We start from the raw sequence: 17,361 nt of genomic DNA, 5'->3' as shown, positions 1-17,361 counted from the left end.
CTCTGGGGATTAAGATTTTATTTTCTCTGATATCACAAAATCTAAGTGCCTTCAATAATGATGTCATGTTGTGCATTGGCAGGAACTGGTTATTCATATCCAGCAATATTTTTCCAGATGATACCAGTCAAGTATAGCCAAGTCATTGGTGCTATGAGTGTAAAAGTTTCTTCTTTCTTTAGAATTATTTTCTACTGGCTTACAATAGCATTACTTGTTAATTTATGGCAGCTGAGATATAATGGAAAGTGGACTAGATTTGAAGTTCATGTTGTATTTTAGTTTGTTAAGTGAAGATTCTGGTTAGAAATACAAGCCCTAAAGATATAATTTGATAAAGTGCTTTCAAACTCTACTGACAAATATAAATGGGTTTTACCTGGGTTATTAAATGTGCCTAATATCTCTTCCATCAAGTTCCAATCAATGTACGTATGTATATACATTGAAAATATTGTGGCTAGCACTGTAAGTTCAAAATGAGCAAAGATTGTATGTTGATATCTGGATAAAATTCCATTACATGCCCATTCTTAGCCATGTACCATATGTCAACCCATCTGAAACAGAACAAAATCTATTGTCCCTCAACTGATAGAAAAATGTGGCAATCGATATAGAGATCTTTATAACCAAAAACAGGCAGCATCTCTGGGCAATAAGTGCCAGATTTCTGCATTGTCCTGTCTCTCACCAACATCTGCTTCACCATTTCTTTTTCCTCATTCATTTAGACATTTCAGTGCAGAGTCCAAAACAGAGAAAAATAGTAGACATGTATTATATCTTAATATCCTAGTCATCCTATGAGAAGTTCTGGGACCAGTATATGAACAGTAGTATGCTTTTTCATTGTTCAAACAGGTTTTTAAACTTCAGTGGGCTCCTCCCAAGTCACTGAATTGTCTAAGAAACAGAAGATACATCCTCAGTTCAATAGGCCAGCACAAAATTAAAGGCTGCTGACCTTGAGTCTATCTCTCAGAGAAGAATGCTGTTAGAATCCAAACAGCTGGAATGAAGAGCCAAGTAAATTTCACCCTCCCCGCATATTGGCAAAAACTAAGCCTGAATATAGTTCTCTTTTTTTTAAAAGAGAAAAACATTAAGTTACAAGACTTTTTCATAGTCCAAGACAGGGAAAACATTGTCGAGAACCTTCAAAAGCATATTTGTGTGTGTGGGTGTTACTTCTCTGAGAATGAAATGGAAGCTTTAGAAAACATTTGCATTGTGTTTTTAAAAATAACAAAGGGGACATTCCTTTATGAAAAAGAAGCCTCTATGGACATGTACCTATAATCATGAAAAGGCAGATATGATTACAAGGATGTTAAGTGATGTTGCTTAAATAAGAAAGCAATGGGAGAATTAAAATCTGCATGGAAAGTAGAAAAAAGCAGATTAAAGGTGCACAGTAGGAAAGAATAAAGAGGAAAATGACTAAGAAGAAATCAATGAAAGTCAGAATTATAGATACTGAGGACAGAGAATAAAAATATCTAATCAACTTGAAAAACAAATAGAATAAATAATCATGGACATAAATATCCCACAAAACCTGACCCAGCATAAAGGTTTATGTCCATAAATTGAATTAATTAATATAGTTTTGATCAAAATAATGGCAATATATCCAAACACAGACTGTCATGGAATATTATAACATTTCAAAGGTAAGTAAGCTAAAAATTAAAAGATCAACTACAAAGGACAAAAAGGCAACTTGCAGACTTCTCATACAGAACTTTCAATGTTAGAAGACAATGGAATAATTTCATCAGATTCTGAGGGAAAATCTATTGATCCAAGAATTTCATACACATCTAAATCATTATTTATGTGTAAATACAATAGACTTTCTTATTTAGAACAAAAATTTTAAAATATGTATATATATATAACTAATAAAGAGTTAATGATTCATTGAATTTATTTAGCTTTAATGATAAAGTGTTCCCTATAATGTTATCCAGAAGACAGAAAAGGTGAATCCAGATCCAGAATTTGAGATTGGGAAAGTTAAAGAATTGATAATTAAAATGGAAACTATTTAGAGAAAATAATTATGTAAAAATAATTATATAATAATTTATAAACCAAATATTGAAAATGGCAGGTGAGAAGGTAGAGGAAAGTAACAGTACACTGGATTCTATGTCGTACAAAAAATAGAAAGTGATGGGAAAAAAGAACCCACCCATAGCATTAATAGGACAAATAGCAATTTAACTTTAGAAATCACTAGAGAAGATAAAAGCATTCACCAACACCATGTCTTTTTTCTTTTTGTCAAATAGTCAGAATATATTTTCTGGGCTCCTTGCAGCTGGGTGAGGTTATATGGCCAATTTGGGCTATTTTTGGAGCAACCGACCATCTCTGATTATCTTTAGTTCTCTTACCTGGAGGACTTCAAGGCCCAAGGGAATGGTGGATCCACTAGATGGAAGGAGCCAAGGTCCTTAGGTGACACCAGAGCAATTAGAAAGGGTAAGAAGGAATTACAGAGGTCTCAGGTTTAGGGTTTTGGTTTCTGTGTGAATCCCATTACATAAAATGAAAAACATAGGAGTAATTATAGGACAGAGGATTTAATACTTGTTTTACTTGAGACTTCTTGAATTTGAAGTGTTTCCGTGGCAACCAGGTGGGCTTAGAAATTAAAGTGTGAATATTTGAGCTAAAGTTCTATGATTTGGAGCTATACGTGCTAGCTTGTGTTTGAAGCAACAAGAAAAGATGAGGATTTCCTATGAGGTTAAATTTGCTTGGGTACTCTAATCCTATTATGTACAACCCATATTTTATGGATCACATAAATTTATCTGAGTAAAGGTGTTGCTCTAACTGTAGAAGAAGTAGGTTATAACCTCTGGACATAATTTTTGCTATTAAATGCCATTTTGGGTGGTAATCTCTATATATTGGTCAGAAATGTGATCTTAGCTGTAGCAGATTCTCAAATATACAACAGTCCTTTCTCCTTTGTAATAGATTCCCAAGTAATTTAAAGCAGTTGTGAGGTGGGCTAGCTGAAAGTCCTCGGCTACAGCACTTACATGATGCTCTCCTTATATGCTGCTGGATTATTTTTAAAGATTACTGTTAAAATCAATTACGTCCTCTGGATATTTAGCATCTATATTAGGGCCAGTCAATGATGGTCCATGGGCAAAATCTGGCTTGTAGGCCAAATGTGGCCTGCCACCTGATTATATATAACCTGCAAACTTAAAATATTTTTTACATTTTTAAATGGTTTGGAAGAAAATCAAAAGAATAGTATTTTGTAACGTGTGAAAAATATATGAAAAATTTATCTCAGTGTCTATAGTAAACTGTTACTGGAACACAGTCCTGCTTGTTTAAGTGTCATCTATTGATGTTTTCATGCTACAGTGGCAAAGTCGAGCAGTTGCAACACAGATTATAGCCTGCAAACCCTGACGTATTTACTATCCGGCTTTTTAAAAAAAGGTCTGTGGTCTGATCTAGAGCAATTATAGCAAACCACTCCATTTAATAGATGTCCAAATTTGTCTAGAATTGAATTCTTTAGTCATGTCTCTTGTCAGCAAGCTCAATGGGAGGGGGCAATTTTGTTCAAACGTAAAAACTGGGAAGGATCCCATTAAGGTTTTTTTTATAATAGAAGTGTGTCCTGGGACACCTGGGTGGCTCAGTGGTTGAGCATCTGCCTTTGGCTCAGGTTGTGATCCCGGGTAAGTCCCGCATGGGGCTCCCTGTGGGGAGCCTGCTTCTCCCTCTGCCCATGTCTCTGCCTCTTTCTGTGTCTCTCATGAATAAATAAATAAATAAATAAATAAATAAATAAATAAATAAAATCTTAAAAAAAAAAGTGTGTCTTGCTCATAGATTCTCAAATCAGTGTTCAGTTTCCCAAGTTCTATGGTGCAGAGCTCTGTGTCATCAACTAAATACTTCTTAGAAAATGTGAGGAATCAAAACTACTTCTTGTGGCCGACTCAGTCGGTAGAGCATGCAACTCTTTATGTCTAGTTGTGAGTTCGAGTCCTATATTGGGGGTAGAATTTACTTAACAACAACAATAACAAATTTAAGTCAAACTACTTCTTGAGAAAATTCTTTACTCTGCAAGAGTGTAAAATTGCTCACATAAAGAAGTGGGAAGATCCTCTTGGACAGTGATCTAAGCCAGGCTCCTTATTTTCCCCAAAAATATATCTCATACCTTCTACCTAATTTAGGCATCCGTCAGAAACCAATAACTGTATTTTGGAACCCCCACACCCCAGCTACTTTAGTCTCTCGTTGTATTCCAGCTCCTATCAATAGCCTGCCAGAGAAAATTGTATTTAAAGGAAATTGTATATGAGATGTGTTAATTATTCATCATTTTATATTTAGCAATGAAAACAGGATAGATCACTTCTGCTCCTTAAGTGAATTGATATGGGCAAACAGGGACTGAGATAGTTAACGGAACTGTGGTAACCAAGAAGCCCTGATATAAAGTGACTTAAATAAAATTTAGATGTTAATTTACATCTCGCATAATAGACCCAAAGTGAGTGAATCAGTGTTCGATTTCCACAACCTAGGTTCCTTCTCTTATGTGGCTTTGGATCCCTTAGGGTGTTGTCCGTGACTGCAGAGTTAAAACTGAGAACATTGCCATGTCTACATCCCAGTCCACAGAAATTACGAAGAGAGAACAGATAGGCACGTACCCAGTGTTTTGTGACTATGATACCAAAAGACATATATTCTTTCACATTTTATTGGCACAACACAGACACATGGCCACCATTAACTTCAAGGCTGGTAAGTGTAGTCTCTAGGTTGATGGGCATGGGAAATGATGGGAAAGGTAAAGGCAGGGGAATGATGCTATGTAATGGTTGGTACTTTGACGTGTTAGTTAAGTCAGGTCATTATAAAGTGACATCTATTCTTTATCTTCACCTCGCTTGTGGAAATGCTTTTAGCTGAATGCCATGCCCAAAGTTTTATTAGAAATGGCCTCCCAGGGGCACCTGGGTAGTTCAGTGGTTGAGAATCTGTGGTTCAGTTCATGATCCCAGCGTCTTGGGATCGAGTCCTGTATCAGGCTCTGCGCAGGGAGCCTGCTTCTCCCTCTGCCTATGTCTCTACTTACATCTGTGGTTTCTCATTAATAAATAAATAAAATCTAAAAAAAGAAATGGCTTCATAATATTTTTTTATCTTTTGTAAAAATGCCTTTGAAAACACTGAGACAGGGCAGCCTGGGTGGCTCAGTGGTTTGGCGCTGCCTTCAGACCAGGGCGTGATCCTGGAGACCTGGGATCGAGTCCCACGTCGAGCTTCCTGCATGGAGCCTGTTTCTCCCTCTGCCTGTGTCTCTGCCTCTCTCTCTCTTTCTCTCGAATAAATAAATAAAATCTTAAAAAAAAAAAAAAAAAGAAAATACTGAGATATTTTAGAGACCGAGTAATACTTTATACCAATACTAAGTGATTCCTAAGTTCTAACATATATTAACTCATTTCATTCTTATCACAGCATTTTAAAGCAGTTATTACCATCCCCATATGTTGGATTAGGAAACTAGGATTCGAGGTTAAGTGGTTTGCTTGAGTCACAGGGCTAGAAAATCCTAGAACTGGGATCCAAACTTAAGTTTCCTTGATCCCAAAGTCTATTTCTAAAATCATCCCCTCATAAGGCTTCATAGAATTTTGTTATTTTTCTAGGTAGGAGCATTTGAAACAGTAAGAATAGATGGAATAGGGAATCACCCCTAGGAGAACTGGAGTGTGAAAAAATATGCAGGAAAGAACTTTGAGAAAAGTCTGTATTTAGGGGATCAGGAGAAGGAGCAGTTGTTGAGACACGATGGAACATCTCAATGAGGAGGGCCCTGACAGTGCCCACTCTACAGAGAAACAGAATGGGATGGCATAGAGAAGAGAACATTGGATTGGGTCATGAGGTGAGAAGGGCCTCAAGGGGATCATGGCAGTAGACTAGAAGGGAAGAAGGCCAGATTACAACAGGTGAACAAGTGAACAAGAGGGCAGCCCATGGAAAAGGCAAAGACAGCACGTTTGCTTTGATAACTGGAGTGACGGGAAGAAGAGTCAGGGCAAGATGTGCCAACGATGGTGGGTGCTTTTTAAAAGAGCTGACATTGGAAATTATTGATATGTATCGCCACCCAAACAAGATAAATTCAGACAAAGTCAGAAATTCTTCTAGTTACAAAATCTGGTGGTTTCTGATTAAGAGATCAAGAGGAGGTAGATGCCTTTTAGGCAGATTTAAACTCACTCTCCTAATGGTGACACCTTCATCCTTGATGAATTTTCCAGAGAGTTCACTGAGATATTATAATGCAGGAGTCTGTCATTCCTCATTGTAGTAGCAGTGCCCGGGACAAACAAAGTCATAAATAAATGTCTGTGGAAGAAAGGAAGGAAAGGAAGGAGAGAGAGATAGACAGAAGAGAAAAAGAGAAAGAGGGCAGGCAGGGGAAAAAGAGGAAGGAGAAAGATGGAGAGGGAGGTAGATGAGACACAAGATGTGAACACCAGAACATTGTGGGGAGGTCTTGACAAAGTGAATAGCATTTGGATGATTCTTCCATTTTTTCTTCTGTAGCACCTTCCTCTCTCACTATGTCCAGTGTTTTCCTGCTCTGCTCTGGCCATGGATGATCTCTTTAGTGAAGGGACCTCAGGATGAATGCTCCCTCTCCACTGCATTCCCTCATGGAATTTATTTTTTATTTTTATTATCTATCTATCTATCTATCTATCTATCTATCTATCTATCTATCATCTATCATCTATCTATTTATTTATGAGAGAGGGAGGGCAGAAGGGGAGAGAGAATTTCAAGCAGACTACATACTGAGCACAGAGCCCAACCTAGGGGTCTTGATCCTACAACCCTGAGATCACGACCTGAGCGGAAACCAAGAGTCAGATGCTCAACTGACTGTGCCACCCCGGTGTCCTCATGCTGTTTATTTCAGAGTGAGCAGTCAAAATAGGGAGGATGTTAATAGATCACTCAACAAAATGTCAATAACCATTGAGGCTAAATGCATGAGAAATAGCTGAAAATTGAATGTCTGAGCCCTTAGTTTGAGTTTGGGAAGTGTGGCTTACTAGCTGTAATGTTGAGTGAGTCACAGAGCACCAGTTTCTATCTCACAGGGCTTTTCTGAGAATTATATGAATAATTTAAGCAAAGGTGTTTTTTTTTTATCCTCTTTTATAAAGATTTGATCTTTTTCCACTAATATAATTTATCTTCGTGGTATTTCATTTAGCCTAAAATATTTTCTTCCATAATATTTAATAGGTATAAGAACCTCCTATCTCTATAGGGACCAGGAAAATGGGAAGTGTGTGACTCGTCTAGAGGAAGCTGTTACTTGACACCAAATGACAATATTCTCCAGCAATGTGAGAGTAGTTTCACCCCAAAATTATTTGATTTTTCAAATTAATCCAAAAATCATAATCTTTATGTGAAATCTTCTGATTGTTAAATGTTGGCAAAATATTATTTAAAACAAATACTACAGTTGAAACAGTGTATGGTGGGCGGGCGAAGTAAATGTGGCCTGTACAGCTGCCAGTTTGCAATCTGAACCTTAAAAATGAATTGAAGGAATGTGGGGATGCTTTTACCTCATATGACATCACCTAGCAATGCAAAAGTTTAAAATGGGTGCTTCTAAAGTACTCGATGACATTCTTATTAATCTGTGATTGGTAAAAATTTACCAGAAATTTGCAGCTATCAAAATGGCGTATATATGTGGAAGTCATAGTTAAGAAAGAATATGTGTCTTAAAATACCTTTCATGGTTCTTGTGAAAGGCAATTTTTAAAAAGTTATATTTATGAATTTATCCAATTGACTTTCAACCTATAATTTTGTGCCTTTTAGCATATTCAACAATGTGCCAAATGTATCCTGGAAATCAAGAAAACAACATAAAATAAAATGGCAAAAAATAGGTGGCCCCATCACAGAGGAGTGACTAGTTAATTTACTTAGGCTAGCAGGTTGCACGAAGGAAGAAAATGATAACGCAACAAGCTTTCGGAGAGCTGACCCTCTTCTGAGAGTTAACCTTTGTGCTCACAAATAGTTATCTGAAATATTTCTAAGGTATGAATGGAAATAACAGCAGATTGCATTACCTACATCCCGAAGGTCAGAGGTTCAGATTACCAAGGTAATGAAACTTCAGTGAGCTGCTGCAGATCTATTAAGTTTGTCAGTTTTTATAAGCACGCTTACTTCAGGCATGCAATTATAACATAAAGGACCTATATTGGTGAAAATTCAGCAGCTGGATCTTAACAGCAGTATTCAAATGTCAGATGAGGGGGAGGATATCCACCTCTATGAGCAGGCTTTTAAGATGAATCAGGTGGTGAGGGTAAAGGAGCGAGGAAGAGGGAGGTGAGGGAAAATATATTATACATAAGAATCCATCTCCAGATAAAAACTTTGTATTTTTCCCAGAGGTGTCTCAGAGGGTAATCATAAGCATCAATTAACTTCTGTTCTTCCATTTAAATGGCTTAAGAGATCCCAATAGCAGTGACACAGATTATTAGAAACCTGCAACCTCATAAAAAAAAAAAAACAAACCTTAGGGTGATAGTCTTCTGTTAAAAAAAAAAAAATTGGTTTTGTAGTGGCAACATAGATCAACAGAACCAAGGCAGATTTTAATTTACCATTAATATCACGTAATACTGGTTTTATTAATTAATTAATTAATTAATTAATTTTCATAATATTGGTTTTAATTTGCAATTGACAAAATATAACATGGAGACAGATTCCCTCGAATGTTCTGAATGGAACAGGAAGAATGTCTTAGGCTGTTAACAAAGCTCAGAGGCTGGATCGAAATCACATGGCAGGTATTTCCTAGCAGGTACAGTTTTCTTTCATAAGACAAACATTTTTGGGGAGGGATTTCCAAATCGGATATTTCTCAATATTTGTAATAGTCTAGCAAGTTTTGAATCAACTATTTGCCAGATCTCAAGTGGTGCCTATAAGAACGGTTACAACTCGTATTTCCATGATAAATTCAGTGTTGTTTTCTAACTGTGATCATGGATCACTACAAATTAACAGGTCTGCTGCTAAATGCTACTCTATTGACCAAGTGGATCTGAAATTTCAGTTTTTGTGTTTCTAAAGTTGCAGGAGCAGATTAGATCCACCTGTGAGCTCTTCTAACTAGCCCATAAACCTGTGTTCTGAGTGGGGTCAGGGCAAGCCTTCTGCATCATTGGAGCAAGTCCACTGGTGATGTCCAGGCTCCATTGGACAGAGTTGAAGACGATTCACTCGGAAAAATCCCTCACATTAGTGCCATTACCCAGACAATGGTTCTTGCTAATAAGTGATGAGCTACAAGATGGGGGGCAGAGCTTTCTGTGGGGAAGTGCACAATATTACATTCTATCAAATTAATTTTTCCAACCAAAAGAAGTGGAAGAGGGAGAGAAGGCCCAAGGATGCAGACGTAGGGAGAGAGTCTGCCTCTGAAGAATAGCACAGGCATCTGGGCTTTTTTGTTTTTATTTTTAATAGGTCCATTTTAAATTCATTTTGGTACTAATACGCTAAGGGGACGTAAAGACACGAGAAGCTTACTTACTTGGTTTAGCCCATGTCACATGGATGGCCGTATGGTTAAGAACAGTTGCAGTGAGATTGGCTCCCCTCTCTGGAAGACCAGCTAATGTTGTCACGGTAGCTCCTTGGCTCGGTGTGAAACCCACGCTGTTGTGTACAAAGACTTGATACTCATACGTCGTAAACCTTTAAAAAAAAAAAAGTCATTATCAATTTCTCTTTTACAGAAGACAAAACACATGCATGTCTTTTTCCTCAAAAAATACAGGATTTCTTTGTTACATCCCTTCGAAATGCACAATGTTCTGTTGCCCCCTACAAAACAGAGTCATCTTCTTTTTCTTCCCTCTGCAAAAACATCTTTTTATGTTTGTAACTCTGGCACCTTAACCAAAGTGTCAGGGAAAATATTTGATTAGGAATGCTAAAGCAAATACCCACTATTTAAAACAAACGTGGTTTATCGTTTTCTCTTATTGTTTTCGGAAGTGGTAAGGATTACAGCTCAATTCAAGATGTAATTACAAATCTGGCACCCTGCCAGCATTCTATCTGAATTTGATCCAGACAGTTTTATGCTCTTCTTTTGGGAAACTCATCCATTTTCGAATATCAGAATCTCTCATCACCATTTTCTCCCTACACCTATCCTTCCTTCCCATAATGTCATTGGAAGGCAGATAAATTAAATCGTAACTGTGACCAAAGGGTACAACATTGTCCTGCCGAGAGTTGTGCTGCGGTGAGCTGTATTTTGCCATCATGTGAACATACTGACTTGAGTCAAGACAGTGGAAACTGAATATTGCTTTGCAGGAGGAGAAAACTGGACATGGCGATGCGATATGATGAAAACTTTCCAAGCCATATGTTAAAGCACCCATAGAGTAAAGCCATCAATTTTTTTTTTTTTCAATCCTTTTTGGCTCTTTCAGGTAGAAGACTATCATGCTTTCTTCATTTGGTTCAAAACTGCCCAGATAGAAAAATGCTATTCATAGACACAGTCAGGCTTTGCCTGGACAATTGCGTAGGCCATGAAACTTGCTGAAATATGTTGCACAACACATAACTATCCCTGGGGACCTCCAGTACTCAGGGCAAATGCTGGCCTCAGCTCATCATCACCTTATTTGGGTTTACTACATCATCCAAGATACCTTGCATCCAATGCGAGGCCCATGGAACATGTCTCGAGAAGTCACAACTCATCAGGCACAAAAGGAGGCTATTGCAGGATTGTGCAAAATAATTGTCAGGATTCTCACAGCATTTTGCTACCACCTACTTAGAAGTCTGCTTCTACTGCTTGTTGAAGTCATCTTGTTTCTCACTCATGGTCCAAAGGTATTTTTGCAGAGCTCTGTCTCAGCCACATGTAAGGCATTGCTCTGTTGTAGTGATAGGTAAGGACTTAGTGATTTCTTGGAAGCTATTTCCCTATTTCCCCCAAATAAGTACTAGCATCAGATTTTCTACATTTGTTTGCTTTATTCTTTCTTTTTGTGCTTTCTTTTCTTTCTTTCTTTTTTTTTCTGCTTTGTATGCTGTGAAGGTTTGACTAGCGTCCCCCAACCCCCAAATATGTTTAAGTCTCAACCCCTAGAACCTGTGAACGTGAGCTTATTTGGAAATAAAGTTTTTGCAGATACAATCAAGTTGAGCTTCAGGAAAGTCCTGAGTCCAATGGACTGATGTCTTTATAAAAACAAACAGAGGAAAATTTTGATACAGAGACAGACACAACACAGGGAGAAAATGGCCATGTGAAGTCAGGCAGAAATGGAAGTTATGCCATCACAAGGCAAGAAATAACTGGGACCACGAGAAGTTGCAACAGACAATTTTTCTCCAGAGACTGAAGGGAGTGTGACCCTGACAACACCTTTATTTTGGACTTTCAGCTTCCAGAAGCGTGAGAGAATAAATTTCTATTGTTTTATGTCACCCCATTTGTTTCTGGCAGCCCAAGGAAACTACTACAGATGCTTTCCAGCAAGTGCCAAATAGTCACAAGACCAAGATAACTGAAAGATAATGGACACATTTCAAGATTCAGTTGTTATTACTCAAGTGAATTAGAAAGGTTCCGTTTAGATGTTGAAGTTTTTATGACCCAAGAATCTGTTTATTTACAGAGTAGCAAATTTATGTTCGTAAATATATATACATAGGACTATACGTGTCACTTTATATCTTGCCACCTCATGTCAAAAAAAGAACGTATGTATTAGTGCGCTTATGGTGGGTTTTTACGTCCATTTGAAGTATGCTGTTTTAGATGGACTGCGGTGTTGATTATTGACATGAAATGTAACATTGCATGTAGTTAATAATAAAAGGATGCTTTTAAGAGAAAAACGCTAGATTGATTGACATCATATACTCATGCAAAACTTATGTATATCAAACCAATTTCTTTAAATTCTTTTTTTTTTTTTTTCAATTTCTTTAAATTCTAATTGTGTTCCCTAGGGATGTCTTGAAAAAATGTACCATTTCAAACTCTGTAGAAAACAGCTTTCGAAAAAGAGAAAAAAAAAAGAAAACAGCTTTCGAAATCTGCAAAGTGAAAGCGCACTGATATAGAGTCTATTCTTTTTATTTTTTTTCTAGAGTCTATTCTGTAGCTAGTAAAACCAAATGTTGGAGGTCAATTTAGGAAGACAGGGTTATTACAGTAGTTACTCTCTAAATTACTAACTTGCTTGAGACCATCCTCAAGCCCCTCCCTCCACCAACACACAGGATTGGAAAACTTAGTTTTGTTACAGAAATGACTATGATATTTTTCCTTGCAAAAGATAAATTATATTAAAAACTTCTTTATGAAAATATACACATTTCAAGATTCAGTTGTTACTTACTCAAGTGAATTAGAGAGAAAAGTTCCATTTAGATTTGAAGTTTTTATGACCCAAGAATCTGTTTATTTTCAGAGTAGCAAATTTCATAAATGAATGAAGGGATATTTCATAGTTACTAAAGCATTCAGTCTCCTAACTTTCAGTTCATATATGATTTGGCAAATTAGGGTCACGATAATCTACTTTTCCAATAGAGAAATAAGCCTTACTGAAACTTAGCAGGATGGTCTTTTAAAAAAAAAAAAAAAAAAAAAAAACGATTTTATTTATTTATTGAGACACAGAAAGAGGCAGAGACACAGGCAGAGGGAGAAACAGGCTCCATGCAGGGAACCCGATGTGGGACTCGATCCCAGGTCTTCAGGATCACACCCCGGGCTACAGGCGGCACTAAACTGCTGTGCCATCGGGGCTGCCCAGCAGGGTGGTTCTTTTACACATTATATGCTCTTTCATTCTACACCATTTCATTTATTCATTCATTTGTTCATTCAATTCTACATCATTTCATTTATTCATTCATTTGTTCATTCATTCAATGATATTTGTTGAACACTAACCGCACTCTAGATGCTAAACATAATGAATATGATATCTGTTCCACCGAAGTACATACATTTTTACAGAAAAACGTTTTTAAATGAGAACTCTTAAAATATGTGTTCGTTTATTCCTTGTTCTCCCAAAATGCGTCAGAGAAACCATACAGTTTAACCTTATCCATTCAGGAAGTCTTCACAGAGCAGGTAACATTTGGGCTATGTATTGATGACAAGCAGCATTTTGTGCAATGAAGACATTTGTCTAGTGGGAAGCATGATTCCAGGGCAGAATGTGTGAAGGCTTGTATCTTGAAAGGGTCTGATGTGTTTTTGTAACCAGTTAAATTCTTCAGTGCAGCCACAGAATGCCTCGGGTTATTTTCATCAGAATTAAAAATGTGTCAACTTTATTGATGTCCTAACAGAATTCATGTGTCAATATTGTCACCAATATAAATCATGCTTCTGAAAATGCAGGCTATTCAGTTGCTTCTTTAACTCTTCTCCATATCTGCCACAGCCCAGTATATGCTTGAGTACAGCATCACACATGGGAGGATTTGAGGAACCTCTGATGGCATACTGTCCCTTACATCCCCACATCCTTTGCGGGAATGAATACATAAGCAAACAAAAATGCAACTCTGCTTCTTTTTTTTTTAAAGATTTTATTTATTTATTCATGAGAGACACAGAGGAGAGAGAGGAGAGACACAGGCAGAGGGAGAAGCAGGCTCCATGCAGGGAGTCCGACGTGGGACTCGATCCCCGTACTCCAGGATCACGCCTTGGGCCGAAGGAAGGTGCCAAACCATTGAGCCACCCAGGGATCCTGCAACACTGCTTCTACTGTTTAAATCTGCAGTTGCTTAAATATTTCATTGATGGTCTCTGTCTTTTCTTTATACCACCTATTTATTATCTCTAAAAATGCTACTGAAGATTTTTTTTTCTTTTGATACTGAAGAGTAATACTGGTCACCCTTGAAAGTTTTCACAACCTGGTACTTTCTAGATTCTGAGGGCAAGTTGCTGCTGTCGTATTACTGTGGCCATCTATACTTATGCTACCAGGATGCCACAGCTAAAGTAGTTTTGTTGTAATTTCTTTGTTCTACTATATCATCACATTAGAAATAAATGCAAAGAAACTAGGTGGGTTTTTTTGTTTGTTTGTTTTTGAATAAAACATTAGGGAAAAAAACCTCCTATGACAAAATGCATACTTCCACATTTGGAGGCTCATTTTTCATGAGGTGCGGTTTCATATGATGGCACTTGGAAAAGGATAGCTTGAGGTAAATTTAGAGCAATGAAAAAAATCTCAATGGAGAAACACACCATGAATCTCTAGTTTAAATGTGAAATAGACACATATTTGCTCATTTTGAAGAAGTACCTTCCCATGAGATGGCACACCAGTGTGCAGAGAAGTTGGCTTTCATTCTGAGATCCGACTTTATTCACATTTTGATACTATTGAAGAAAATAACAGGATTTACCTCACATTAGTGGTCATGGGAGAAAAGCCTCCCTTCTGCTCACCCTCTATATGTACAAAGTTAACTTCTTTACTTAATAGCTACAACTTAAATATATTTATCCTATTGGAACAGGTCTCATGGAACTGGCCTGGTCTTTCCATACTAGCAAAGCAGGACCTGTCATCTGTGTACATTTGATCTCATTACGAAGGAAGGGGATGAAAATTATATTCTTTTGAATATTATCACCCAGAACTTTTTGGGCTTGAAACAGTTCATTTTGGAAGGTTAAAAAAAAAAACTAGAATCTATGCCAGTAAAATTTAAAATTAGATATTATGGTATATTTAGCCAAAGAATTTAATTTTAAAACACTATTCTTTGAAAATAAGATGAATATTTAATTCTGAATACTTTATTTATTTAAAAGATTGATCTACTTATTTTAGAAGAGGGGGAGGGACACAGGGAGAGTGAAAATCCTCCAGCAGAGTCCCTGCTGAGCATGACACCTGACATGGGACTCAATCCCAGGACCCTGAGATCATGACACAAGCAGAAATCAAGAATTGGATACTTAAAGGACTGTACCATCCAAGCATCCTGAATACTTTCATTTAAAGAAAAGACAGTTAAGGATCCTTGAGGAGTTACATGGAAGTCTCTTTCCAGACTGTCATTGCAAAGAAGTATATTTAGAAATTTACAAATAATAGGAACAGGAGTTAGAACATATCTCTCTTTATAAACTTAACTGCAGCTAAGTTACTATTATCTACAGGTCAATATTTTCCTTAAAATAGAAAAAAATGACCTATTATTTCTTGTAACTTGTTCTTCGTGCATCAAATCCAGACCAAACAGGAGAGCATGTCATCACTGTCATTCTTGGCAGTTTTATCTGATCACTCAGAAAACAAGGCACCGGAAATCATGAGGGTGGGCTGATGCTTACAAATGAGGAGGTCGCTGCCCCCCCATTAAACCTTGCCTGGCTCACCTCAGCATCAGATGATAACAGCATGTTCACCAGGTTTTCCAAGTGATGAAAATGTCAGGAAACCCAAAGTTATGGTTCCCCCAACAACCATAACTTGGCTATTTTGCACAGGATTATTACGGAAGAAAAGTTAGAAACTGACAAGTCGTATAAACCTACAGTTATGCTGAGTTCATGTCTACACAGAGTAAAAATTCAATAATGAGGCAACTTAGCTGTGTAACTCAGACAAATCACCCCTTCCCTAAGATAATCATAAGAACAAAACTAATTTTGTTTGAACTAAATTATCTGGATAATTAGCTCAACAGTCTATTCTGTATACGGGAGATACAAAGGGAAAAACAACTACTAGAATGATTTGAATTTCAGAATATAATAACAATTTAGATTATTTTGGTGTGTTTTCTATATATCATAAACATATAGCTAACCAAAATAGATCACTTGACCAAGGAAATTGACTTTAATTTATATTTACACTTAAGATATATTCATAAAGGGATGCCCAGTGAATCTTAAGTTAATTTTACTTCTTATATCAAGAGAAGTGCCATTTTAAATGGGAGTCTGGGTGGCTCAGTCAGTTAAGCATCTGTCTTTGGCTCAGGTCATGATCTCGGGTCCTGGGATCGAGCCTTGCATCAGGCTCCCTGCTCAGTGGGGAGTCTGCTTCTCCCTCTCCCTCTCCCTCTATGCTCTCTAAATAAATAAAATCTTTAAAAACAACAACAACAAAAAATTCATTCTAGATGTTGCTATGGTGAAACCAGGTCAAGATGGGGAGAGACATTTCAGTGTTACATTTATTTATGTGTATGTAAGAAAGGAGGAAATAAGGAATGGTGGAGTCTGAGGAGAATAGGAACTTGCAGTTTCCTCTGAAAGTCATTAGAGAAATTAGAATTCAATTATTCCTCCCCACCCCCAAAAATAGCATCCAAATAAATAAGTCCACATGACAAAAGCCAAAGGGTAGGGTCATTAAGGGGCTGCAAGACAAGTGTGTAACCAAAGTGAGCCGAGAGCTGGGGTCCCCCCTCTGCAATCTGACTGCTAGCTTACCAGCAGGGGTGGGGAGCCCTGGCTGCTAGCAGTCAAGGTGGGTAAGGGCAGGACTTCTTAACAGAAAATCGGTCACACCACATAGTGCCCACCAGTGAACTAATTTCCAGTTTTCTCTCAGAGTTGAGAGAGAACCCTCTACGGGCTGAAGGGGCCTGTAGCCTTTTTATGGACTTACATACAAAGAGTAGAGGGCTAGAAAAAACATTGTTGTAATATGAAGACTCACACCATTTCTCTTTAATGTTAAAAAGAAATGCATCTTGTTTTTTACCACAAGCTGTTTACAAGGATCATAGCAGTTATTTGAATAAAAAAAAAGTTTGTTTGTTTTTTTTTCTAGTCCTAGCAGGAAAAAAAAAATCTCTTGACATTTAGCATTATGAGGCTAGTCAAAATACCGCTCAGCACATTTTGTCAGATGTACACTTTCCTTCTAGAAGCAGCTGTCATCCATATGTTTATGTTACCTTACCTTTCCATTTGATATTGGGGGATTTAACTATATCTCCTCTTAAATCTTTGATTTGGACTTCTCATTAAAAATTCTTAGAGACATCACCAAAAATTCAATAATAAACGTTTGGCTTTGGCCCTAACTCTTTTACAAGTTTTCATTTCTTCTATAAAGAAATATTAACTTTCTGAGATTTATCCTCTTTTTCAGACAAACATCTCATGGCTAAACATCTGACTCGGTAATATTAAATAGTCAAGGTCTGTTTATTTGGGAAAATGGTATATATAAGGCGCTT

At 37.2% G+C, this 17,361-nt stretch overlaps 1 protein-coding gene across 1 annotated transcript in view; it reads right to left on the bottom strand.

Annotated features, from left to right (window-relative positions):
• The window catches only part of USH2A (usherin), a 691,295-nt gene that overhangs the window by 209,451 nt on the left and 464,483 nt on the right, over nt 1-17,361 (bottom strand). Inside the window, exon 43 of the mRNA XM_072814508.1 lies at nt 9,671-9,834. Coding sequence (XP_072670609.1) covers nt 9,671-9,834 — 164 coding nt within the window. The remainder of the gene's footprint in view (nt 1-9,670; nt 9,835-17,361) is intronic.

The sequence above is a fragment of the Canis lupus genome, chromosome 38 (assembly GCF_048164855.1).
Source record: "Canis lupus baileyi chromosome 38, mCanLup2.hap1, whole genome shotgun sequence".
Taxonomy (NCBI): domain Eukaryota; kingdom Metazoa; phylum Chordata; class Mammalia; order Carnivora; family Canidae; genus Canis; species Canis lupus.
Note: the sequence above shows the minus strand (reverse complement) of the source record. Positions and strands in the feature narration are given on the sequence as shown.